We start from the raw sequence: 26,435 nt of genomic DNA, 5'->3' as shown, positions 1-26,435 counted from the left end.
CACCAGTGAGTCGCCAATTCCGGCCGGGTCATACCATGGGGTATATCCCCGACACATATTATTTTATGGGCCATTAAAAACGAGGGCCCAAGATATACATGTGTAACCAATAAAAACACATCTTCCGTGGGAACTGGGCTTACCAAGGAGGCAGGTCGATGCTCAGAGTAACATATGTGTTATACCATGACTTACCAGATGTCTCAGTATTTTCTAGTTTCTCTTAGTGTATCATTCCTAGTTGCTATCTCAGTTTCTAAGTTAAGACCCAAAGCAAGGTCCATGTTATACTGGCGTATTATGGATTAAAGGACGACCAATTCTAGATTAGATAGTTCATAGATAGTACATGATATGGATGTAATAAATGTGATCACTTATATATTAGGATGTAATCAATGTGATCAACAAAGGATTTGGACGCAATTAACAACCAAATAAATTTGACCACAATTATTTTGTATATTAGAGTAAAACTTAGTTGGGTTTAACTCCCATTAATACTTCTAGATAAGGATATGGATGTAGTCAAATGGCAATCATTTAATATTTCTATTTTTAGAAGTGTTAATAGTTCTATATATGGATGTGAATACTTACATCATCAGAAAGACATATCAGTGGTTGCAAAGAAGGATGTCAATGCATTCACATCTGTATATCTGGACCATAGTTAATAGTATCCATAAACAAGCACCTTTTATGAGTTATGTATGTTAATTCTTACTAAAGATTTACATAGTCTTAGCATAGTCAAATAGCACTCCCATACAACCCTTTTATTCTATATAAGGGGAGTACATCTTCTCATATCCTATACCAATATGCTGTTTGCCAACAGTACCTGTAAATCTCTAGTTTTCTGTAGATACTTGTGCTTCCTATTTGTAGTAGTAAGTTTCTACCTCTTTGTCCACATTAGTATGCCCAGGAAAGAGCGGCGGTCAGGTGTGGCATACATCCATAATGACAAAGACCGTGATCTCACCTTCTACAAGCGACGTTCCGGTTTGTTCAAGAGGGCGACTGACATCTCTGCCCTCACTAGGGCTAGGGTTGCAGTCGTCCTAGAGACAAATAATGGAAAGATGCACTCATTTGGGACGCCATTGGCCGATCCCATTGTTGATGCTTTCCTATTTGGAGCTCCACCAGCAGTTCCCTCCGCCAATGAGGCAACCACTACTAGGATTGGAAGCCTACAAAACGAGGTGGCTCAGTTGGACATGGAGAACATGACTGAGGAAGACCGAAACCAACTTTCCATCCTTCGTATGAAAAGTATCCAAGAAGAGAATCCAAGTATGGTGGCAAATCTTATCTTCACGAAGGAACAAGATCTCGGTCTTGAAGATCTAAATAACCTCTTAAGTGAGCTCTCTCGGGTCCAAAAAGACATTAGATGCCGGCTACCTCCATTGCATGGTCGTGAAGCCAAGACCAGTGCCACATGTGTGGCACAAGATCTGCAACTACCAAGTGTTCTGCCGACGGATCATTTGGGTACTACTCATTCACTAATGCAGTCATCGTGGCCTCACAATCTGTCACAACTCCAGCCACCTGCAGATCCACTACCATCACAACCAGAACAAACTTCGGCACCACTTTTTCCTATGCAGGTACCACAAATGTTTGATTTTGCACCACCATCTTTAGCTCCACACTTGGCTTCCCATGTCCAACCCATACCAAATCAGGTACATGAGCAAACTCAACCAGAGGAGTTGGATGTTCAGAACTATGAAAGTCCTTGCAACATAGTGCAACCAGAACAAAGTGATGCAACCCACGACTCAACATCGGGGCAAAATTTGGAGGCCTCTCCACTATTGGGGTACTCGAGTGGCAATGCTTTTTCTATTGATGACCCATTTAACAGTGAACAATGGGATTATGCTCTATCAGATCAGTCGTTCTACAATAGTTTCCTAGGGATTGATGATTACTTAGGCTCTAGCGGTACCGATCTAGGACAGTCTTCCATGGTAAATGGTGGATGGTTTGATGTGCCGCCCTCTTCCACTGGACAAGCTATTGATGGTCTTATAGACCCTGGAGAGCTTTCGTAGATGCTATTTAGCGCTTACATTTACGAGCTATATTGAAATAAAATATATTTGTTTCCAAATTCATTATCCTTTGGACTATTTTCTTAATTAGGATCTTTGGGAAAAATATGCATGCTAAGTGTTCCAGGTCTTGGTCCATGATGTGTTTTCACCAATACCTACAGTTTTGTTGTTTTTTTGTTGTTGTTTAGATTATTGTCATCTTACGAATGAAGGAAGTAGAACATGTATTACAACAATGCACCTCTTATAATATTGTGAGGCAAACATTAGTGTGTCAACTAAAAAACAGAAGCCATGCTCATTAAATAAATAAATTAAAAGATAGAAAAGAATTCCAAACTTCAACTCAAGAGACTAGAATCCATTACTTCTGATTGCATAACACTACCAAGAACAACAACTGCACCTCATATGAATTAAAGAATATGAGAAATCATGGTTTTCTTAATAGACCTGAATATGCCTTATCAAGAAATTAGAACCATAGTGGACACGTGAACAGACAGTGGCCGCCTATGATCCATTGGTACCACATATGCACCATTAACAACATTGAAAAGTACCGTGGATCTAGATCTCTCCATGAATATATTGTAAATTGACTTAATTTTAAAGTATGGCATTAATCATTGCAATTACAACAAACTTACAAGGACATAACGAGTAGGAATTAAGCTTGGGGATGCTTGATACGTCTCCAACATATCTATAATTTTTTTTGTTCCATCCTATTATATTATCCATCTTGGATGTTTTATATGCATTAATATGCTATTTTATATCATTTTTGGGACTAACCTATTAACCTAGTGCCCAGTGCCTGTTGCTGTTTTTTTTCTTCTTATTTTTGTCTTTTATAGAAAATCAATACCAAACGCAGTCCAAATAGAATAAAACTTTACGATGATTTTTGTGAGACCAGAAGACAACCACGAAGCTTCGGGAAGAGGCCAGAAGACCCATGAGGGGGCCACAAGCCCTAGGGGTCCGCCCCTAGGCTTGTGGCCCCCCCCCCATGACTCCTCTAACCCTAATCTCACCTCTATAAATACCCAAATATCCCCCTTACATCAGAGGGCACATCAAAAATACTTTTTCATCGCCGCAAGCTTTTGTTCTCGTGAGATCCCATCTTGGGGCCTTTTCCGGCACTCTGCCGAAGGGGGATTCGATAACGGAGGGCTTCTACATCAACCTTGATGCCCTTTCGATTATGTGTGAGTAGTTTACCACAGACCTACGGGTCCATGGCTAGTAGCTAGATGGCTTATTCTCTGTCTTTGTTCTTCAATACAATGTTCTCCTCGATGTTCTTGGAATTCCATTTGATGTAATCTTCTTTTGCGGTGCATTTGTTGAGATCTGATGAATTGTGGATTTATGATCAGATTACCTATGAATATTATTTGAGTCATCTCTGAACTCTTTTATACATGATTAAGATAGCTTTGTATTCCTCTCTGATCTATTTATTTGGTTTGGCCAACTAGATTGATCTATCTTGCAATGAGAGAGAGGTGCTTTTGTGATGTGTTCAATCATGCGGTGTCCTCACCCAGTGACAGAAGGGGTAGCAAGGCACGCATTTGTATTGTTGCCATTAAGGATAAAAAGATGGGGTTTATATCATATTGCTTGAGTTTATCCCTCTACATCATGTCATCTTGCTTAAGGCGTTACTCTATTCTTGTCAACTTAATACACTAGATGCATGCTGGATAGCGGTCGATGCGGAGTAATAGTAGTAGACGCAGAATCGTTTCGGTCTACTTGTCATGTACGTGATGCCTATATTCATGATCATTGCCTTGGATATCGTCATAACTATGCGCTTTTCTATCAATTGCTCAACAGTAATTTGTTCACCCACTGTCTGCATTCTTTCAAGAGAGAAGCCTCTAGTGAAAACTATGGCCCCAGTTCTATTTACCAGCATATATTTTAGATCTATAAAACAAAAAAATACAAAAATACCTTACTGCACTTTATTTATATTTACTTTATTTTGCACTTTTACTTATCTTTGATACCTTTCTCTATCAGATCTCACTTTTGCTAGTGACTGTGAAGGGACTGGCAACCCCTTTTTCGGGTTGTGTGCAAGTGTTTGTTAGTTTGTGCAGGTGCATCGATTGAGACTTGCTTGTGCCTCCTACTGGATTGATACCTTGGTTCTTAACTGAGGTAATACGTATCTCAACTTTGCTGCATCACCCTTTCCTCTTCAAGGAAAAATCAACGCAAGCTCAAGAAGTAGCACTCCCCTTGTGTGTTCTCTAGTTCCCGGAAAAAAAGATCAAAATGTCTAGACCTATGTACATGAAAATATCTACACATGTAATTTTAATCAAACCGGAGAAACTTTGGACCATTGGTCTTATAATAGAGACCAATTTAAGACCCCCGCAAATTGGTTGTCACTTATTTCTTCGGAAAAATATTCTCTTCCACCACGCGAGGTCCTCGCAGGACGGGGAGGCGACGGAGGCCCTGATGCCCTCGGCTATGCGTACCGTCTCGATGATTACTCCTGCAGCGAGCAAAGGGCATATAGGCTTCTGCATACGCCCATGTAGGAGCAACTTCCGGTCGCGGCATAGCCCATGGTACGCCCTACGTGTCTCAATGGGGAGTAGTTTGTCGTCGATGACAGAACCACCGACGACGACCTTGAAGCTTCTGAAGCTTTGGACAACGTCGAAGCCAGTGCGTGGTTCCGATGATCCAATGCCATATTCTTGGTTCTTGGCTGATTTCGAACCTGGTGGCCTGCCTCTCTTGCTCTTGGCGGTTTTGAGACTTGCTGGCCTCCCCCTCTTCATCTGTAAAACAACCAGTCAAAGAATTGGCTATTGTTCCCCAATAAGAAATTCAGACTCATCCACCCACAACGCAAGGTGTGAAATAATAGATGCAATTTAAGGTCTTATGTGTGGCTCAAAGTCATCAAAACATGTCTTATGAGAAACAATTTGAAAATATTTCATGGAATGCCTTACCGGCGGCTCATAGTCATCACCCTTGTCACTCTTGGCATCGGTGCTACTGCTGCTGTCAATCAACATTGGCTTATGTGCAATCTTACTCTTGGCTGAACCCGTTCTCTTTCTCTGAAAGTAAAGTAATCAACCAAAACAACGCAACAAATTCAGTATGTGTTTACATATGCCGCAGAGATAACAGATAATCTGAGGTATGAAAAGTACATTTAAGAGAATGATCAAAATTTTCCTTACTTTATAGGTAATAGTGATAGTCCTCACCTCATACCGAGAGCCTGGGCGCCTTACTTGCTCATTCTCCAAACCGCCCTGGTCGAGCAAAGTGAGCTTTGGATGCGCCAACTCCGTCTTCTGCCCCATCTCAGTCTTGGGCGACTTGAGGGAGACGGCCGATGTCGTTCCCTTCATCTTGAAAATAGTTAAGAAACCAAGTCAGAGTACTCATTGTTATGAGCATAAACATCAAGCGCACAATATTTTTTTGTTAATTTTAACTAGTGATGTAGAAATAAATAGCATTAGTAGTTACTAGTCAGTTCGTCAGTGAAAGAAACAAAATATCTCGCAACGACACTCCAAAGACGGATCACTGAATACTGTGCAGTAATATTTAGTTGTCGCTAGAATACCAGTAAGCACTAGGATAAATAATAAACACAAGCAAACCGTTTTTACTTCGTCGGGCGGTTCGACAAGGTACTCTGAACTTTTAAGCTAGTTTGGAAAAGGCAGAATGAAGTGCCTAAAATGCAGCAATGCGAGGTTCGGATGCATGGTTCCATGAAGTTTCTCACCGGTGGCTCAAAATCATTATCGTTGTTGCCGAGTGAGGCGAGCCTTTTTTGATCTTTGTTGACGTATAATGTGCTGCCTAGTCTATTTCATCAGATCGGTCTTTTGATTGCATTGGTTAGAGCATGCACTTCTACATGGTATCGGAGCCAAGATGTCTTGAGTTCAAGACCCGGCTGGCGCAATTAAATTGCAGCCCATTTTCGGTCCACGTGAGGGGGAGTGTTGACGTATAATGTGCTGCCTAGTCTATTCCATCAGATCGGTCTTTTGGTTGCATTAGGTAGAGCATGCACTTCTACAATCTTGATGCATCGATGCCGCCTTCTGCCTGATCTCGGTCTCGACAGGCTGCGGGGAATCACCTCCCTCCCTCTCGAAATTATGCGACAGAGCAGTAATCGTCAAATGAGTAAAGATCAATCAGATCAACAATAAAACGAGTCCAATAAACCAATGGTTCAGGCAACGATCGTACACACATCCAGTTACAGAGATGTTCTCAAGAAACCTACCATAAGGTGATGTTCGATCCATCAATCAGAAAATTGAAAACAACCACACGGACCGGCGCATAGGAGTAGATGTAGAGATACGTATGCATAAATAAACGAATGAATGAAAGGAGTTGTAGAGGGGACATGCTTTCATGGGCTCGTCGACAACCGCCATGGTACTTCCGTCGGGACCTCTGATGCAGCGGCAGGAGGGGAAGGGGATGGGGATGGAGTCAGAGGAGGAAGGAGATGATAGTACTACTACCACCTACTATAACGGAATGGGACGGGAGTACTACTACAAGGAGCTTGGCCGACCGTTGGGCGGCGATATTTACGGTTGGGATTTCTTTTTTACCGTTTGGGACCTTTCCAAAGGAGCTGGAAATAAGATGATTTGTTTCCATCCAGCCCAGATATAAATTGATACCACATAGTTTGTTGGTCAGCTGACGTCCGTAGGGCTCGTCAACCATTTATACCATAGTTTTAAGAGAAAAGTATACTTCGTCGCTCAATTCTTGGCGAAGTCTAGATTTGGTCCCTCAACTTCAAAACCGAATAACTCGCACCTTTAACTTCTGAAACCGAACAAGATTCATCCCTGGTCACGGTTTTGACCGGTTTTGGTGCTATCCCACCCCGGTTTTGACCATGCCGACTCAAACTCGCGTACTTTTTCCAAGTCCGAGTAATGTTTTCAAATTCAGGTACTTTTTTCAAATACATGAACTTTTTAAAAATTTGTGTACTTTTTTCAAATCCGCATACTTTTTCCAACTTCACGTACTTTTTCAAATCTGTGAACTTTTTTAAAGTCCATGTAGTTTTTTTTTCAAATAACTGTAAATTTTTAAAATTGACGTACTTGTTGATATTTGCGTACATATTTTGGAAAGAGTTCATGAATCTAAAAAATTTATGCGAACTTGAAAAAAGTAAGCGGATTTGGATTTTTTACACAAAAATATGTGGATTTGAAAAATTATGTCAACTTGAAACAATACGTGAATTTCAAACAAAGTTCATGGACTAGAAAAGGAACACGGATTTGAAAAAGAACGCGGACTTTGAAAAGTATCCGGATTGAAATAAGTACGTGAACTTCAAAAACAGTTCATGGATTTGATAAAATTACAAAAACTATGGAAAAAATACATGGATTTGAAAAAAGTACGCAAATGTTAAAAAATCACGGATTTGGAAAAGGTACAAAAATTTCAAAATAGTTCACTGATTTGAAAAAAGTATGTTTATCTTTGAAAAACAATACAAGACCTTGAAAAAAGTAGGCAGATTTGAAAAGTGTATTCGAATTTCAAAAAGTACATGGATATAAATTTTTTACATGAATTTGAGTGAGACCGGTCAAAACCGGGGTGAGTCGGCACCAAAACCGGTCAAAACCAAGACCAGGGACGAACCTTGTCCGTTTTCCGTAGTTGGGGGTGCAAGTTGTCTGGTTTTGAAGTTGAGGGATCAAATCTAGACTCCACCAAAAATCGAGGGACAAAAAGTATACTTTTCTCTAGTTTTAAAAACGGACCAGTGACTGAACCGGTGAAGTTGTCGGTTCAATTTTTCCTCAATTGGACTCCGGTTCGCCTTTTTTTAAGGCCGCAAAATGTATTTTATTTTAGTAGTAAGAAATGGTCAAATAAGTTCATTTCCATTTATTTTGCAGCATCATGTACTTTTTCAGGGGGACAACAATGTGGACCAGGCCGCTGTCGGCTGTAGTCGAGCAAACCCCCACGCACATAGTGAGCCGTCCCACTTTGCCTGATTCTTATCCAATGTGATTGTGATGCATTACGGGTGTCGCTATGTCTAGCTTTTAGTGAGATAGTAGCTCGCCTTGCCTCAAGGGATCACATAATGGCTCTGCCAGTAGGGAGTCTTGCTCTTTTTCGTTATTTTGTGTTTGATCACACAGGGTGCGGAATAAGTTAGTATTCACCTGAGATAATCTTACGATCGTTTTATAAATAAATTGCATTTGAAATACAAATAGTTATATTCATATTAATTCACTACATCGATCAGCATTAAAAGATGTTCATGTAATGTAAAATCTATTGGCATAGTTTGTAGAAAACATTCACAACATTCAAAAAATGATTATCATATTTAAAAGATGTTCATGTGTTTAAACATAAGTTCGCGGCATTTTAAAAAACAATTCATACAATGTTAAAATTTGTTTGTGTAATCTTCAGAAAATGTTTCATACCATTCAAAAAGGTTCATGGATTTGAAGAATTTCAATAGCACTTAAAAACTGTTTGCACGACTAAAAATGATATTTATGGCATTTATGGAAAATGGCCATTGTGTATTTAAGAAAATTTCACATTGTATTATGAAGATGTTTAATGTACATTTGTCAAATGTACAATGTATATTTTAGAAAATATTCAAATTGTATTTGGAAAATGTTTAACATGTATCCAAATATGTTGAACATGTATATGAAATTTGTCAACATGTATTTAAATAATGTCAACGTGTATTTGAAAAATGCAAAAAAAAGGAAAGGAATGAAAAACATAAAATTCAATAAAGATATTGACGAAAACCAATAGAGAAAACACACAGGAAGTGAAAATGAAGTATACAAAAAAAACCGAAAAAAGGAAAAAATCACTTGGAAGGTTTTAAAACAAGTTTGTTTTTGAGAAACTGGTTCTAAAACAAGTATGTGCCACTCAGTACAACCTTTCCAAAGCTGGACCATTGGGCCCACCCACTAAGGTGGGTTCAGAGGCGAGCTCGGTTTACATCTCGCTCACCTTTTCTCGGTTGTACAGATCTAATTTTTAGTTGTTTACTTCTCCCTCCGTCCCATAGTATAGGATGGTTTTTGACACTAGTCTAGTGTCAAAAAACGTCTTACATTATGGGACGGAGGGAGTAGAAAATTAACTAAAAGTTCGCCTACAAATGCTGACAAATTTTACTCATTTTCACCATATTTTCAAGAATTTTAACAAATGCTTCCAAGTTTGAAAATGAATTCATGGATTTTAAGTATGTTTGCAACTTTTTCAAAATTATTCTGTATTTAAAATAAATGTTTAGGATATTTAAAAATGCTCATCAAGTTATAAATTCCCGTATTAAAAATAATTCATGAAATTTTAAAATTTCTCAAACTAAAAAGAAAAAAATCATGTTTTCAAAAAATAAAATTAGCAAATTAAAAAATGTTCGTGAATTTGTGAAATAAACACTACCTGAATGGTCCAGCATGCATGCCTCTTCGGTGAGTTCCAGTAGACCAAGATTGTTCCAAACCTCCCTTGCAACATTACATTCAAATAGCACATGCTTTATATCTTCATAATACCCCGAGCACATTGTACACAAATAGTTATTCGTTACAATATTCCCGTATGCTATGTATGTCATTTGGAGAAGCTTAAAAACATATTATACAATGGATTAGCTCTTAGCCTAACAAGCAACGTTTACATGCTCTAAATTAATGCGATGGTTAAAATTAAACTAGAAAATATGTAGCTAAGAGATGACATCTAGTACAATGGATGGAATTGTCTTATCTTCTTTACTCAGAGACCATCTCTTAGGTAAGAGATGGCAAGCCTTTTTTTCCCCTCCATTCGCCCTTTTCTAACTCAGCAGTGATCTTAGGTGACATTTCAAAGATAGCACCATTGTACATGCTCTAACATAGCTAGCTCCGTACGAGTGTGTCTTGCGGGAGGGCTGATGCAAGATGCACTGATGATGGCCCACGTGACTCAAAACGACAACAGATGTATCATTGGTAGTGCCAACGATACCTGTCATTGTTGGCACCGACATGTCGGAGTACTACTGGTGAAATATTATATTTTAGGGTTATATTTTTGAAATTTATGTAATAAAAAATGATATTTAAAATATCCCTCCAAATGACAAGGAGTATCTTGCTTGTGTCCGTCTAGTGGCCCCACAACCACCCGAAATCAGAAGGGAGTACCTCCCTTTTGTACACCGCCTAACCAAAGAGCGCCATCAAGTATTAATGATCCATAGAGAAAGACATCCATTTACTCGTGTTAGGCGAGCCCGGATTAATGTGTAACTTGCCGTGCCTGGAGCCATCCACCCTATATGGACAAGAAATCATGGAATACCTTGCTTTCTGTCCGGTTGTCCAACCAAACGATACCATCAAGTGTTAATGAGCCCTAGAGAAAGACATCGATATATTTGTGCAAGTCACCATTTTAGCATGGATTAATGTGCATGCGGCTCCGTATCAGGAGCTGCCCACCACATGTTTTCGGACAACCTAGTCGAAAAGTGGAAGTATTAAAGAGCCAAAAAGAAAGACATCTATTTATTCGTGCTAGTCACCATTTTAGTTTGGATTAATGCACATATTACCAGCAGCCATCCGCCTTGAATCGGCTGGGAACCAGGGAGTACCTTGCTTCTGTCTGGTTGTCTGGCCGAATAGTACCATCAATCATTTGTTGTAGAGAAAGACACCAATTTATTTGTACTAGTCACGAGACAGATGGATGCAGGCCAAGAGTCGTCCCCTCAAATTGAAAAGGAGTACCTATGTGGCTATCCAACCGAATAGTACCATGCATTATTAATGAGCCTTGGAGAAATATAACGATTTATTCATGCTTGTCACCATTTTAGGTTGAAGTAACGTGCAGATGGCTACGTAATGGGAGCCGCCCATTTCTAAATGGTAGGAAGAACCTCGCTTCTGTCCAGCTACCCAGCAGAAAAGTGTCATCAAGTAATAGTGAGTGATACAGAAAGCCATCAATTTATTCATGCTAGTCACAATTTTAGCCTGGACATCGAACCGGTAGAACCAAGGAGTACCTTGTGTATGTTTATCTAGGAGAACAATATTGTCGAGTATTAACAAGCCCTAGAAAAATATCAATTTATTCATGCCAGTTGATATGTCCTATACGTATCAAGAAAGTTTTATTGTTTCATGCTATACTTATATCCTAATGGCATAGTATTGGCATCAACTTTTATAGTTTTTCTTGATTAATATATTAATTTATTGCAAAGTGCCAGTTGTTTTTCTTGGATTTTTTTAAAAATAACTTTTTAGGGACCAAAAAACCAGAAAAAAATACTAAGTTTCATGAAGAAATGAAGCCGGAGGGACCTAGACCCACATGCCCCCCCCCCTAGGCCACATGCCACAGGTCAGCACGAGCATCCAAGGGGGAGCATGGTTGCCATAGAGGTTGCCTCCATCGCATCTTTCTTCCGTTGCCTTTATATACTCCCAAAAATCTAAGAAATATTAACAGAGGATTTTTGCGCCGCCCACCTCTCTGCTCCGGGGAGATCCAATCTGGAGGCTTTTTTACGTACTCTACCAAGGGGGAATTAATCACAAAGATCAGTTACATGAACATTGCTACCACTGTGTTCATGTGTGAGCAGTCCTTTTCGTACTATGGGAACACAACGTTTTTCCCATTATAATATGGCATCGGCCCACGTCCTAATAAGATGTCATCAGCCCACGTCCTAATAAGTCAGATGAAACACTTTTTCTTCTTATAATGGCAATGGTGGGTAATTATTTCACTTAAAACTAATCTAATGGTTATATAATATTAGCCTATTAAATAGACAGTCGGATGTTTTTGATTTTTGAGAGATCTTCTAGAATTTTTATCTTTCTTCTGGTGAGCCCGTCAATTGCTTTTAATATATAATAGATAGAGAGTTAGTTGTTTTTATTTTGAGTTATTTTCTAGCATTTTTTCTTTTTCTGGTGAGCCCGAATTACTTTTAATACATAATAGATTAGGTTGTGTTGGATCCTTCAGGAAAAAGCCTTACATATATTATTTTATGGGCCATAAAAAACTAGGGCCCAAGATATACATGTCTAACCGGTAAAACACATCTTTCGTGGGAACTGGGCTTACCAAGGAGGCAGGTTGATGCTACGAGTAACATATGTGTTATACCATGACTTACCAAATGTCCTAGTATTTTCTAGTTGCTCTTAGTGTATCTTTCCTAGTTGGTATCTCAATTTCTAAGTTAAGCCCCAAAGCAAGGTCCATGTTATACTTGGATATTATGGATTAAAGGACGGCCACTTCTTGATTAGGTAGTTCCTAGTACAGGATATGGATGTAATCAATATGATCACTAATACATTAGGATGTAAGCAATGTGATCAACAAAGGATTTGGACGCAATTAACAACCAAATAAATTTGACCACAATTATTTTGTACTAGTCATCAACCCGTGCACTTGCACGGGCTAGCACTTTGAATATTAGATACAACAAAGTTGTTATGAATTAGAAATGTCAGACAATATTATGATAATTTTGATACGGGTTATTGTTGTCACACATGCATGTTTATCTTTGTCGGACATAGGGTTCCACAATGTTCCATTGCTTCAGACTACTTTTTGATTTGATTGTTTGCGTCCTATTGTGTGACAACCTTATAAATATTGTCATTCTGTGATAGCGAACAATATTTTGTAGTATATTCTCATTACTATAAGCACCATAGATTTTTTTCGATTTTAAGTTCTTGTCTCAACCAACAAATTCTTAAAGAAATTGTTTTATTTTTAATTTGGATTTCATTTTTTAATATTTTATATACGTACTGTATGCATACCTATATCACATAGATAATCATGTGTTTATATGAGATCTTCGTGGCGCATTATACATCCAGATTTCTTGTTACTTTAGTAATTTACATGCATTTAAAGACGCTTTAGTAGCTGACATGCATACGTACTATATATGCAGATATGAATGAGCAATCTGTTAGAAGAACTTGTTAGAGGTTGTATTTGATAGTTGGCTTTATATCATAAAAGTGGTGATAGGGAGTTGAGGACATCCTTCGGCTAGAGAAATTGCCACCACCGGCCACATGTAGTAGAGCTGGATTTAAGCAGAGGTGGAGTCTCAGCGGCCATGCAGAGCTGGATTTAAGCATGTGATAGGCAACCACGGCTCCTGTATATGGCCAGATGTTTTCCTTTTTTAATCGATCGACAAAAGATTTTATTTATGGAGTTTCACGGGACATCAACTAGAGGATTCCGTCATTGTTTTTCCTTTTATCGATAGTGTTTTTTAAGGACGCTGTCTTTTCTGTTTAAGGAACGGATGGATAGTTTTTTGACAACGTTGGACATATCACATGCTATTTTTTGGTCCCTCAAAAAAACATGCTATTTTTTGGACGGGACCATCTAGGTTCGCCAAGTTTTCTTTTTATCAGATATAAATTTATAATTTTGTGGTCTAGTTAGTTTTCATGGCATGGATTAGGTAGAAGGCTTGAAAGATCCGGCCATATACAGGAGCCGTGGTTGCCTAAAAAAACGTACAGGAGGCAATGAAGACGTTTTCTATTTCGGAGATGCTAAAAATCAGTCGACTGAGACTTTACAAAGTATCAGTCGACAGCCTGGCCGTTCGATGTTTGTCGCTTCAAGAGTCACGTAATATAGTGTCTTGTATCAATTCGGCCTGTTAAGACGCGACCAGCCCACTTCCCTTTTTTTTTGCCGGCAAAGGCTACGCGAGGCTGGCCAGCGGCTGGATGGCCTTTTCTGTTGTTTTGCTTTTGTCTACAACAAGTAGGAAACTTGCTAGCGCAGCCCACTCTCGTATATACCTGTACTTTCTTTTTTATTTTTTATTTCCCTTTTCTATTTTAGTGTATATAATCATCAATTTATTTTTATTAAAATGGTTTACTTGTAATTTATTTTTATCTTTTGGCAATACGGAACATCTAAATTTTGTAGAACAAACTTTTTTTACATGCATGAAGGATTTTACGCTCGCTTGTTGATGTCTTTTACATGCAATTGCAAGTGTCTTGTCCTGACTGCAACTGCATGTCTTCAACGCAGTTGCAACTCTATATTGTTTTGTTGGGGAGAGACAATTGCATGTCTGATACTAGCCTTGCAACTACAAGTATCGCCCTGTAATGCAACTATGTGTTGTTTTGTCCCCCCCCCGGGGGGGGGGGGGTGGGGTGGAGTTTCATGTCTGCAACCAGGCACGCAACTCTGATTGTCGTGCCCCGGGCCCTCGGCTGCAACTACATGTATTCAAACACGACTGCAACTCTATGGTGTTTTGTCAAGAGGACAATTGCATGTGTACCACCAGGCATGCAATTCCAAGTGCCTCGTCCCGACTGCAACTGCAAGTCTTCAACGCAATTGCAACTCTGTATTATTTTGTCGGGGAGGGACAATTACCATGCAACTGTAGGTATCACCTCGTAATGCAACTATGTGTTGTTTTTGTGTGTGTGTGTGGGGGGGGGTGAGTGTGGAGTTGCATGTATGCAACCAGGCACGCAACTCTGATTGTCGGGCCCCATCTGCAACTACATGTCTTGTAACCCGACCACAAGTGGACTTTTTTGTTCTGTCGGAGGGGGCGGGCCAGTTGCAAGCCCAACAACAGCCCCGCAACTGCAAGCGCCGCACCCGATCGCAAATGCATGTCCCCCAGCATGGTTGCAACTGGACCTTTGTTTTGACGGTAGGGGCGGGCCAGTTGCATGTCCGACACTAGACATGCAACTGCAAGTGTCGCACCCGACTGCAACTGCATGTCTTCTAACCCGACCGCAACTGGACCTTTTTGTTCTGTCGGAGGGGGCGCCGGTAGAGTGGGCAGACCAGTTGCAAGCCCGACAACATCCCCGCAACCGCAAGCACCGCACCCGACCAAATTTGCATGTCCCACAACGTGGTTGCAACTAGACCTTTGTTTTGTCGGTGGGGTGCGGGGGAGGGGGGCGGGCCAGTTGCATGTCCGACACTAGGAATGCAACTGCAAGTGTCGCACCCGACCGCAACTGCATATCTTGTAACCCGACCGCAACTAGATTTTTTTGTTCTCTCGGAGGGGCGCCGCTAGAGGGGGCGGGCCAGTTGCAAGCCCGACAACAGCCCCGCAACTGCAAGCACCGCACCTGACCGCAACTGCATGTCCCCGAACATGGTTGCAACTGGACCTTTGTTTTGTCGGAGGGGGCGACGGGAGAGGTGGTGGGCCAGTTGTATGTCCGACACTAGGCATGCAACTGCAAGCGCCGCACCTGACCGCAACTGCATGTCCCTTAACATAGTTGCAACTGGACCTTTGTTTTGCCGGAGGGGGCAGCGGGAGAGGGGGCGGGCCAATTGCATGTCCAACACTAGTTGCACGTCCTCCCATGCGCAACCACATATGTTGTAGTCCGCATGCAATTGCAAGTGACACCACCCGAGCAAAATTGTGTGTGTGCGTGGCAGGCGGTTGGTTGCTTGGGCAGACCGATATGATGGGTTTATTTTTAACTTTTTTGTTTTCTACTTTCTATTTTTTTTTTGTGTTTTTTCCTTTTCTTATTAGTGATGTCTAGGACTTTTATTTTAAATAACGCCACACGACTTGCACATGACACCCATGGGCCGCACAGTCGTCTGTACTCTGGCCATGCCCGTGCATGTACACTTAATATTTTTTTATTTTTATAAGATAGTGCCACTGGTTATGCACGTGCCAGCCGCATGTCAATCGTCCACGCGCAATTGCATGCTCGTCATTTCTATGCTCACACGTTGATCACACACAATTGCATGTCCGTCATCCATGTGTAACTTATTATTTTATTTAAAATATATTTTATTTTCCCACGGATCACCTAAAACTAGTGATATACACTAAGAAAGAAGTAGATGGTCCCAGACTAGGCATATGCAACATTAGTATTGTTCCAAATTACATTTTTGTTGATCAGAGAGTGACCTTTAGTTTTCTACTACCAGCTTCCCCTTTTTTAGCAGATTTTACGACATGCACCAGGAAGCTCATTTTTAGTTCAACCAGAGATGTTCTCTAATTTATTTTTCTATTTCTTGAGTCAAAATTATGTGCTCAAGTAATACAAACACACTTTTTTTATGCATTATGTTATGTTTCATGGAGACACACTCCAGGCCTAGCAGCGTTGACACAGACACTGATATATTTGTCAGGCCAAATACAAAATAAAAGTAACCAACCAAGTACCGGAAAAGACAGCCCAGCACGAGACAAGCTTTTGGGAGGACAAAACAAAGGGAAAGCAGCCCACTTAAGAAAAGCGTCGTATACACAGCCCACATGAACGAAGAGGAAAATCAATCGATTGGGGAAGGCCTATACGTACGATGCTGACGTCAGTCGACTGAGACTTTGCGAAGTCTCAGTCGACTGAGTCCTAGCTAAACCCTTTCTATTTTTGGGATTGATGCTTTTCCTGTTTTTTTTAGTTGGCAAGAAGATTTTCACAATGAGCTGTTTCTAAAGGAAGGAATCTTTTTTGTTTGAGACGGAGACTATCTCCTTTTTAAAGAAGCGGATGGATAACTTTTTTTAATCTGAGGGAGATGTTTTCTCCTTTTCTAATTGCAGAAGAGCTTCACGGATCCTGCATGTCAAAAAAATGTCCCACGGATCCTATAGAGTTATTATGGAAAGAGTCTATCATTTGTTTCAAAGGAACATGTGGATTTTTTTTTGCTTCAAAACATTGAACGTGTCATGTCTTTTTTTGGACGGCCGGAACCATCTGTGTTACGCAAGTTTTTCTTCTTATCTCGGACGTTAATTCTATAATCTAGCGGTGTAACTAATTATGATGATGTGGATTAATTAGAAGGCTTGAAAGGTGCCTCCAATTAGTAAATATAAATATAAGATATAAGATATTAGAGTAAAACTTAGTTGGGTTTTACTCCCACTAATACTTCTAGATAAGGATATGGATGTGGTCAAATGGCAATCATTTAATATTTCTATTTTTAGAAGTGTTAATAGTTCTATATATGGATGTGAATACTTACATCAGAAGAAATACATATCAGTGGTTGCAAAGAAGGATGTGGATGCACTCAGAGATGTATATTTGGACGATAGTTAATAGTATCCATAAAATAGCACTTTTTATGAGTTATGTATGTTAATTTTTACTAAATATTTACATGGTCTTTGTATAGTCAAATAGCACTGCCATACAACCCTTTTAATTCTATATAAGGGGAGTACATCTTCTCATATCCTACACCAATATGTGGTTAGCCAACAGTACCCCTAAATCTCTAGTTTTCTGTAGATCCTTGTGCTTCCTATTTGTACTAGTTAGTTTCTTCCTCTTTGTCCACATTAGTATGCCGAGGAAAGAGCGACGGTCAGGTGTGGCATACATCCACAATGACAAAGAACGTGATCTCACCTTCTACAAGCGACGTTCCGGTTTGTTCAAGAGGGCGACTGACATCTCTGCCCTCACTAGGGCTAGGGTTGCGGTCGTCCTAGAAACAAACAATGGAAAGATGCACTCATTTGGGACACCATTGGCCGATCCCATTGTTGATGCTTTCCTATTTGGAGCTCCACTAGCAGTTCCCTTCGCCGACGAGGCAACCACTGCTAGGATTGGAAGCCTACAAAATGAGGTGGCTCAGTTGGACATGGAGAACATGACCGAGGAAGACAAAAACAAACTTTCCATCCTTCGTATGAAAAATATACAAGAAGAGAACCCAGGTATGGTGGCAAATCTTATCTTCACGAAGGAAAAAGATCTCAGTCTTGAAGATTTGAACAAGCTCTTCAGTGAGCTCTCTCGAGTACTAAAAGACATTAGATTCCGGCTACCTCCGTTGCATGGTCGTGAAGACAAGACCGGCAGCACATCTGTGGCACAAGATCTGCAACTACCAAGTGTTTTGCCGGCGGATCATTTGGGTACTACTCATTCACTTATGCAGTCATCGTGGCCTCACAATCTCTCACAACTCCAGATACCTTCAGATCCACTACCATCACAACCAGAACAAACTTCGGCACCACTTTTTCCTATGCAGGCACCACAAATGTTACATTCCGCACCACCATCTTTAGCTCCACATTTGGCTTCCCATGTCCAACCCATACCAAATCAGGTACATGAGCAAACTCCACCAGAGGATTTGCATGTTCAGAACTATGAAAGTCCTTGCAACATAGTGCAACCACAACAAAATGATGCAAACCATGACTCAACATCTGGGCAGAATTTGGAGGCCTCTCCACTATTGGGGTACTCGAGTGGCAATGCTTTTTCTATTGATGACCCATTTAACACTGAACAATGGGGTTATGCTCTATCAGATCAGTCGTATTACAATAGTTTCCTAGGAATGGATGCTTACTTAGGCTCTAGCGGTACGGATCTAGGACAGTCTTCCATGGTAAATGGTGGATGGGTTGATGTGCCGCCCTCTTCCACTGGACAAGATATTGATATTCTTACAGACTGTGGAGAGCTGTTGTAGATGCTAGTTAGCGCTTCCATGTAAGAGCTATATTGAAATAAAATATATTTATTTCCAAATTCATTATCCTTTGCACTACTATCTTAATTAGGATGCTTGGGAAAAATATGGATGCTCAGTGTTCTAGGTCTTGGTCCATGATGTTTTTTCATCAGTACCTACAATTTTGTTGTTGTTGTTTAGATCATTGTCATCTTACGAATGAAGGAAGTGGAACATGTATTTACAACAATGCACCTCTTAGAATATTGTGAGGCAAACATTAGCGTGTCAACTAAAATAGAATCCACGCTCATTAAATAATTAAAAAGATAGCACAAGTCCAAACTTCAACTGAAGAGACTAGAATCCATTACTTTTTCTGGTTGCATAACACTACCAAGAACAACAACTTCATCTCATATATGAATTAGTGAATATGAGAAATCAAGGTTTTCTTAATAGACGTGAATATGCCTTATCAAGAAATTAGAACCATAGTAGACATGTGAAGAGATTGTGGCCACATGTGATCCATTGTTACCACATATGCACCATTAACAACATTGAAAAGTACCCTGGATCTAGAGCTCTCCATGAATATATTCTAAATTGGCTTAATTTTAAAGTATGTCATTAATCATTGCAATTACTACAAACTTACAAGGACATAACGACCATCTCATAGAAGACATCAGTTAATCAACACATGTAGCCACTTTTATAGAAGAACAACCTAAATCTAGAACTCACATATAACTTACTATAAACACAATTCTTTTTGGTGGATGGCATGCATGAGCTCCGGTAAATAACTAATCTAAGAATAGTCATGGTGACAAGATATATTGCCATTAATTAAAACAACATGTATATGGCTAAGAACATAAAAAAGAAACACCTAATCTCGTACTTTCGCATGTGATAATTAAAATGATCAAGTTTATGATGCAACATGACCTTCATATTTAACATAACACCAAGCTTGGAGAGATAATGTTTAGACTAGATGCACATCGTACTTAAGAAGACATACACTGATGGTGCCAACATATAAAAGCACTTCAAATATTACAATCTCATCATACTTATTATAAACCTGGCTTAGACTGGATGGCGTAATATCATGCACTACTAGAGGGTGGCCTTTAACCGACACTCCATCCATGACGGACTGGTAGGTAACACATCATCAAAACGTCTTAATACTCATCAATTGCAGGTTTCCTATCACTAACGGGTGATTTTGCGGCGCTGAATGACTCGTAGAAATCACTAATTGTTTTGCGGTTGTCACTTTTAAAATACAAAGAATCCACCAGAACTAGATTTTCATTATTAAAGAGAGATAGAGAGAGAGAGGAAATATAATTATATAAAGAGAGGGCAAATCTTAGTGGTACTTAGTGTGGTTGAATATCAAAGGGAAGTTTTCTACGAGCGACAATAGTCTTGTCCTACATATGTTCATTTATTTTTATTTTCTTTGTGATACGTATGTACAAGGAGGGAATAGAAAAAAGGAAACACTAGCTAGCTAGTGTAATTATACAAATCTTTCCACTTAAGCCTCAAAATGTAGATAACTCTTATGTTGAGCTCTATGGAGCACAAGCTAGATCTCTGATTTGAAGTCCTAGAGGCATCTATATAGATATGGTTGTTGGCACTACTTGTATTTATGTCAGCATGCAACTATGCCACCTCATCATACAATCATACATGGGTAAAGGACCGCCTCAACATGATAACATGCACGGGAAAAGATCCACTACAACATGCAACCATGGATGTGAAAACTATTATCCTACTTATGTTCAAAAAATATCCTACATCTATACAATAATCAGATATTCATGTAGTACTTCATCAAATATATAACAAACAATCCCCGCAACAATGTGCGGGGTATCGTCTAGTTATAGAAATGTTGAGCTCCTACATGGTATACACTAAAGTTGCTGATGTGGTAGGGCTGCTGAGGTGGATAGGCTGCATGTTTAGATATATAGATAGTGGGGATGGATCTCTTAGGTATATGTGATTTGTTAATTGAAATAATATCACAGCTAGTAATTGCTGACAAACAAAAAAATGTCGTTTAGAATGCACTTGATGTCATAAAATTAAGAGGTTGAACGACATCAACGGAACTTGGCGGAGAAACCTGAGCACCTAGAGGAAATTGCAACCAAGTGTTTCTAGCTGCCATACATGGTTGGCAAGGAGGTCACCCCATCTGCGATCCTTGAGATGTTTCCTTTGGAAGTGACTGATCTGTTGAATGAAGGTTTGATCCGGAATTTCACCGAGAAGGAGGTTAGTGACACACTTTTTAAATTGGCTTGTTGAATGCACTGAGGCGTGATGGCTTCCAGGCACGATTTCAATGGAACTGGGAAACAATCAAGGGGGAATCAATTATAGAAGGATAGTTCTTATCCCGAAGGCAAATACATATGAGTCTTTGAAGGTTTATCGACCAGTCTACAACATCTCATATAAAGTCGTATCGATGTGTTTGGTCAATCATATCTCCCCCTCCCCTAATAGACAATCTCATATCCTAAGGAGAAGGTGTTTTTATTCACAATCGAATGATTACAAATAACATCATGGTAGCCTTTGAATGCTTCCACAAAATCCAACAATATAAGAACCTGAATGGTACCCATTGGGCCAACAAGCTTGATCTAGTGAAAACATACATCAGCTTCGATTGAATTCTCGAGGGTTCTCTCAAAAGTTTTATTTCAACACAAGACGGACGCATGGGATCTTTTGTTATGTAAAATTAACGAGGTATGGTTCTAAAATGAATTAGGACTCATCAAAGACTTGGAAGATATGATGTTAGAATGAATGAATTGTTCATCTAGAGACTGGACTGGTGGTGCTACTGTCCATGACTTGATGGTGGCGATCCAGATTTGATTGGCTGAATGGTTGTAACATAAAAAATTCTGCAACAACTTCCTATGGCTCCATGACGTGGAAGTCACCAAAAGGTCTTCGGAAGAGCTCATGTATTCTGATCCGGTCTCGAGCTGGTTGTGCAGTGGTGGCGGCCACATCGCATGTACCTTCCAGGATAGTGGAAAAGCGGTGGCAACAATACATAAGTGACTTTGATGGTGGTGCTACTCGAATACCTGGTCTCGAGCTCTAGGGCGAAAGCGTAGGTTAGACTCAAGTGGTTATACCTGGCATTGGGAACGTTTTTCTTACATCGTTACCTTGTTTAAGGTATTGCTCGGATATGCTCAGACTGTTTCTTCAGGGTGAAAACCTAGATTCTAGCCTTGTGGTGCTGTTTAAGAACCTCGTCCTCAACGTGGTGTTACGAGATGGTTGGTGCGGATATGGTCAGTTCTAGTTTGCCGATCCTAGATCGGATTGCTTTGGGGCCTTTTTCATTTTTTCCTCGCTTATGCATAGATTTGGTCTTATATGATGAATGTGCTTGTTGCCGGCGAGTTTTCGCGTTTGTGTGAGTTAGTGTTGGCCGGATACCTTATGTGTCTGCATCCTCAAATCAAGACATTGGCCAAGAAGAGAATTTTTTTCACATGAAGGATTTGAGAAGGCATTTTTTTAATTCATTTTCCTCAAAAATATTTTTTATTCATTCTACTAAAATTTGCCACTTCTTTTGGGCCAATACAAATCAAAATTTATCTTTATATTTTCTCTTCATTTCACTTGGACTGGCACCAAATCATTTATGTTCTTCCACTTGGACCGGCACCAAACCATCTATTTCCCCCAACTTGAACTAACTCGTGTGTGTTGGGCATCTGGTCGTTGACAGCCGCCTACTGCATCCGTGCTAGTGAGACCAACGTGACCAGGTGGCTGACCGAAGCCGCTTTAAGGTTAACACAACTATAGAGAAGGCTACTCCGACCGTTGCGCCCGCATTGAAGCGGTGCATGACAGCCTCCCCCGGTTATTTAAGCAGGTTGGCCTCACCGGAAATTCCATCTGCACTCGGCGCACCTCCGCCTCTCCTCTCCTCCTCTCCACTCCCACCTCTCCTTCGGACACCGCCACTAGTAGGGAAATGGTTACACAATGGTGGCGCACCAATTTTCATCCACGTCATGACTATTTTTTCTAAATAGTGATGGCGTTGACATATTTGGTATGCCACCTTTATAGTGTTAGTGACGGCTTTGCTTTTTTGTAACATGCCACAAGTTTGTGTGACCAGTTGTTTTGACCAGGCATAAAGTAGTGGTGTCGTGTGACTTTTGTGCAGATTATAGGTAATTAGACTAGTGTAGACGTGCTTGTTCCTGGCACGCCATCACTAATTTTTGCATATATAAGAATTAAGAGTGTTGGCACCTCCTCTTTTCTCAAATAATTTCACTTCTTTCTCCACGAAAATCTACTCCCTGCCTAGCCCCTCATAGTTTTTGTTCTTTCTATTAAACATATCGTATTCCAAGTCATATAAGTTGGAGATAGGTTGTTCGAGTGAGATTCTCTGTTTAAGTTTCTATCTTCTCCCTATTCTGATTTCCTCTCTGTAACGTGCAATGCACGTCCTGTACAACCTCACGATGTAAACCTTCACGAAGATTCTCTCGTTACAATCAATACATACCTGCGGGCTGTCCTCTGGAGGGTTGAGATGCTTCATCAAGTTTTACATGGTATACAGAGCCCCTCTCTTCCAACACAACTTGTTACCTCCATCCTTCTTGCAATGGGGTCCTCCTCCTCTAGCTCCAGATCAAGCGTTGCTCCAGATCAACGCCTGGATGTTGCTCTTGACCCACGAGGCCGCCGCTGCCGGGCTTGCGGCGAGGTTGGAGAGCACGTGGTTAGGCGCCCCGAAGACCATGTTTGATGCCCGTGCCACTGACGGCCTGCAGCGCCGCCTTGTCGGGGGCGTACACACGCATCAATTTGATCCTGTTGGACTTGAGCATACCCACGACGGTGCTCGGCCGATGGACTCGACGCCTGCATGCGCATAAGGTACATGCACGTAACTTTGATTAGTTAACCTTGAGAAAATAACCTGTTATTACATGCAGCCACATGCAAAATTATTTCTTTTCGCACCAAGTAGTTGTAGTACTGTTCCTTCCATTGCCATAGGAAATTCCTCCCGTGATGACATGTGACGGAATAAAAAAGAAACAGTAAGGGTATCTTCAAAGTGGATTGTGGGTTGGTCCAGACGCCCGTTATTATGCAAATCAAATCCAAACGAAAAGAGGTTTACACCAAAAGCCGCCACATACATACCCCCCCCCCTCCCCCCACCGATGAGAACGGAGGTTTGGCTTTGGCTTTCGGCCTCCATGGAGGCCTTTTTTGAAAAACATATCAAAATTCGAACTTTTCGGTTTCAAAAAAATCTGAAAACAATTGTGCAAGTAAATAAGGATGTTATGTGTATGTGTGCAAAATTTCAGGATGATAAACATTGAAATGGGAGGATGAATAGTAATATGAGTTAAAAAGCCGCAGATTTGTCTTTTTTGCACAGTCTTCATTTCAACGTATTTTGCCCTGATAATTTACACACATGTATGTTATTCCTTCATGTATATCTGTGTTTTTTTAGAATTTCGTGAAATGTAAAAAATATAAAATTTAATGATTTTTTTTCCAGAACCGAGCTCTATGGAGAAAAGACAATATTCAACATATAAATATGTATACACTGATTTGGAACAATAACCTGCAATTGTATACGAGTAAATTGCATAAAACCACCACTTTAAAGGTTAGGTTCGCGAAAAACACTGCAATACATTTTTTTTCTTCAGAAAACATCATTGCTTGTGTAATTTTTTTGTAAAAGCCACTAATCGGCGGATTTGGCTCGGTTGAGCACGCTTATGACAGTTGGGGCCCCTTTTTGCCTACGTGGTGTAACATTTCATGCCAGGTCAATTTTAATCTAATTTTACAAACTGGTCCATAGATTTTACACAGACACCCCTAAATCAAAAAGAAAAAAATGCAACAGACGACGTGCATCCTCGGCACAGGTTGGGGAGGTCAACGCAGCCTGCGCCGGGCGACTCCTCGCGCTGGAGGCCAAATCGAGGCAATGGCGTCATCCCTCGTCGGATCTGGCAGCCAGCATCGGGCGCCTCCTCGCGTTGGAAGCTAATCGAGGCGGCGGCGCGGCATACCTCGCCGGTTCCGGTAACCGGCGCTGGGCGTCTTCGAGCTGGAGGCCAAATCAGGGCGGCGGCGCGGCATCCTTGCTGGATCCAGACGAGGTGGCGGCGCTGGGCGTCTTCGAGCTGGAGGCCAAATCAGGGCGGCGGCGCGACATCCTTTGCCGGATCCAGAAGAGGTGGCGGCGCTGGGGTAAATCGGGGCTACAGCGCGGCATGCCTCGCCGGAGGTGGCGGCGCCTGGAGCGCATGTGCGCACCGCCGTCGGCGGCTCATGTGGTGGTGCGTGTCGTGCCCTCCTCCGCAGTTCAAGTCCAGGAACTGGACCTGGTGCGCCCTCCTCCGCAGTTCGCCGGCTTTGTCTGCTCCGGTGAGCTACTACTTGCGGCGGCGTGCGGGATGAGGAGCTCCTCTCCTCGGGCGGCTGCGGGAACGAAGAGGGAAGGGCCTTGGTCGCACGGGGAAAGAATGTCAGGGGTGTTTTTGCTTTTTGACCCATCTAGCGTTATCTTTGGCAAAGCGTTATGCCAAGTCAGCGAAAAAGGGCCCCAACTGTCATAAGTGTGCTCAACTGAGCCAGATCCGCCGATTAGTGGTTTTTGCAAAACAAATTACCGAAGATATGATGTTTTTTGCAAAAAAAATGTATTATAGTGTTTTTCGCAAACCTAACCTTTAAAGTGGTGGTTTTATGCAATTTACTCATTGTATACACATATGTTTGGTCGAAGGCACTACTAACTGTGCTAGCTATTTGCCGGAAAGTTGTTTGATATTTGAGGTATACGATTGGATGGTTGGTTCTCCTATCACTGTCAGGACATTGATTAGAACATGTCTGCAAACGGATAGATGTCTGATTTGAGGGTCAGCGAGATGCCCTGAGCCAAAATATAATGGTGGGGATGCATGAACACACAGCAAGCGAGCAGCAGTCTTTTGAGCTGTCGGCAAGAGATCTCCCCAAAAAGGACGTTTAACTGAAATCCTATACGCATGCATGGATGCGTGCATGCGTGGAGCTTCTAGGTTTGCATAACATTTTTTATCCCTTTCACCCTCTAGATTGGAGCGGCTAGGGCACCGTACAGGCATTAGTCCCGGTTCAAATGAGACTTTTAGTCCCGGTTGGAGCCACGAACCGGGACTAAAGGGTGCGATGCCCATTAGTACCGGTTCGTGGCACCAACCGGTACTAAAGGTTAGACCTTTAGTCCCGGTTCGAGCCATCAACCGGTACTAATGGGGTTTGAGGCATTAGTACCGGTTCATGGCACGAACAGGTACTAAAGGTCCCATTTTCAAACTCTACCCCCTGTGGATCGCCTTTTCAGTTTTGTAAAAAGCAAAAGAAAATGATAAAAACTTCAAAAATTAAAATTCTTCCAGATGTAGTTATGTTACTACATGTACTACTTAGGAAAATTTTAAAACTTAAATTTGGACATGTTTTGCAAAAAGTTTAGGAAAAATGTAAAACGGCTATAACTTTTGCATACAATGTCAGAAAAAAACGTATAATATATCAAAATGTTCAGTACGAAAATCCACAGCCGATTTTGACGGCCTATGGCCGGTT

At 40.9% G+C, this 26,435-nt stretch overlaps 2 protein-coding genes across 2 annotated transcripts; both read left to right on the top strand.

Annotated features, from left to right (window-relative positions):
* The first annotated feature begins 824 nt into the window (after positions 1-824).
* On the top strand, positions 825-2,072 carry LOC123171515 (MADS-box transcription factor 57-like). The gene has a single exon (XM_044588978.1). The coding sequence runs from the start codon at positions 825-827 to the stop codon at positions 2,070-2,072; it is 1,248 nt and encodes a 415-aa protein (XP_044444913.1).
* A 15,408-nt stretch (positions 2,073-17,480) lies between these two features.
* Positions 17,481-18,728, top strand: LOC123165096 (agamous-like MADS-box protein MADS3). The gene has a single exon (XM_044582729.1). It carries the CDS (start codon positions 17,481-17,483, stop codon positions 18,726-18,728), a length of 1,248 nt encoding a protein of 415 aa, XP_044438664.1.
* The last annotated feature ends 7,707 nt before the right edge of the window (positions 18,729-26,435 follow it).

The sequence above is a fragment of the Triticum aestivum genome, chromosome 7D, assembly GCF_018294505.1.
Source record: "Triticum aestivum cultivar Chinese Spring chromosome 7D, IWGSC CS RefSeq v2.1, whole genome shotgun sequence".
Classification (NCBI taxonomy): domain Eukaryota; kingdom Viridiplantae; phylum Streptophyta; class Magnoliopsida; order Poales; family Poaceae; genus Triticum; species Triticum aestivum.
This window is presented reverse-complemented; position numbering and strand designations above follow the sequence as displayed.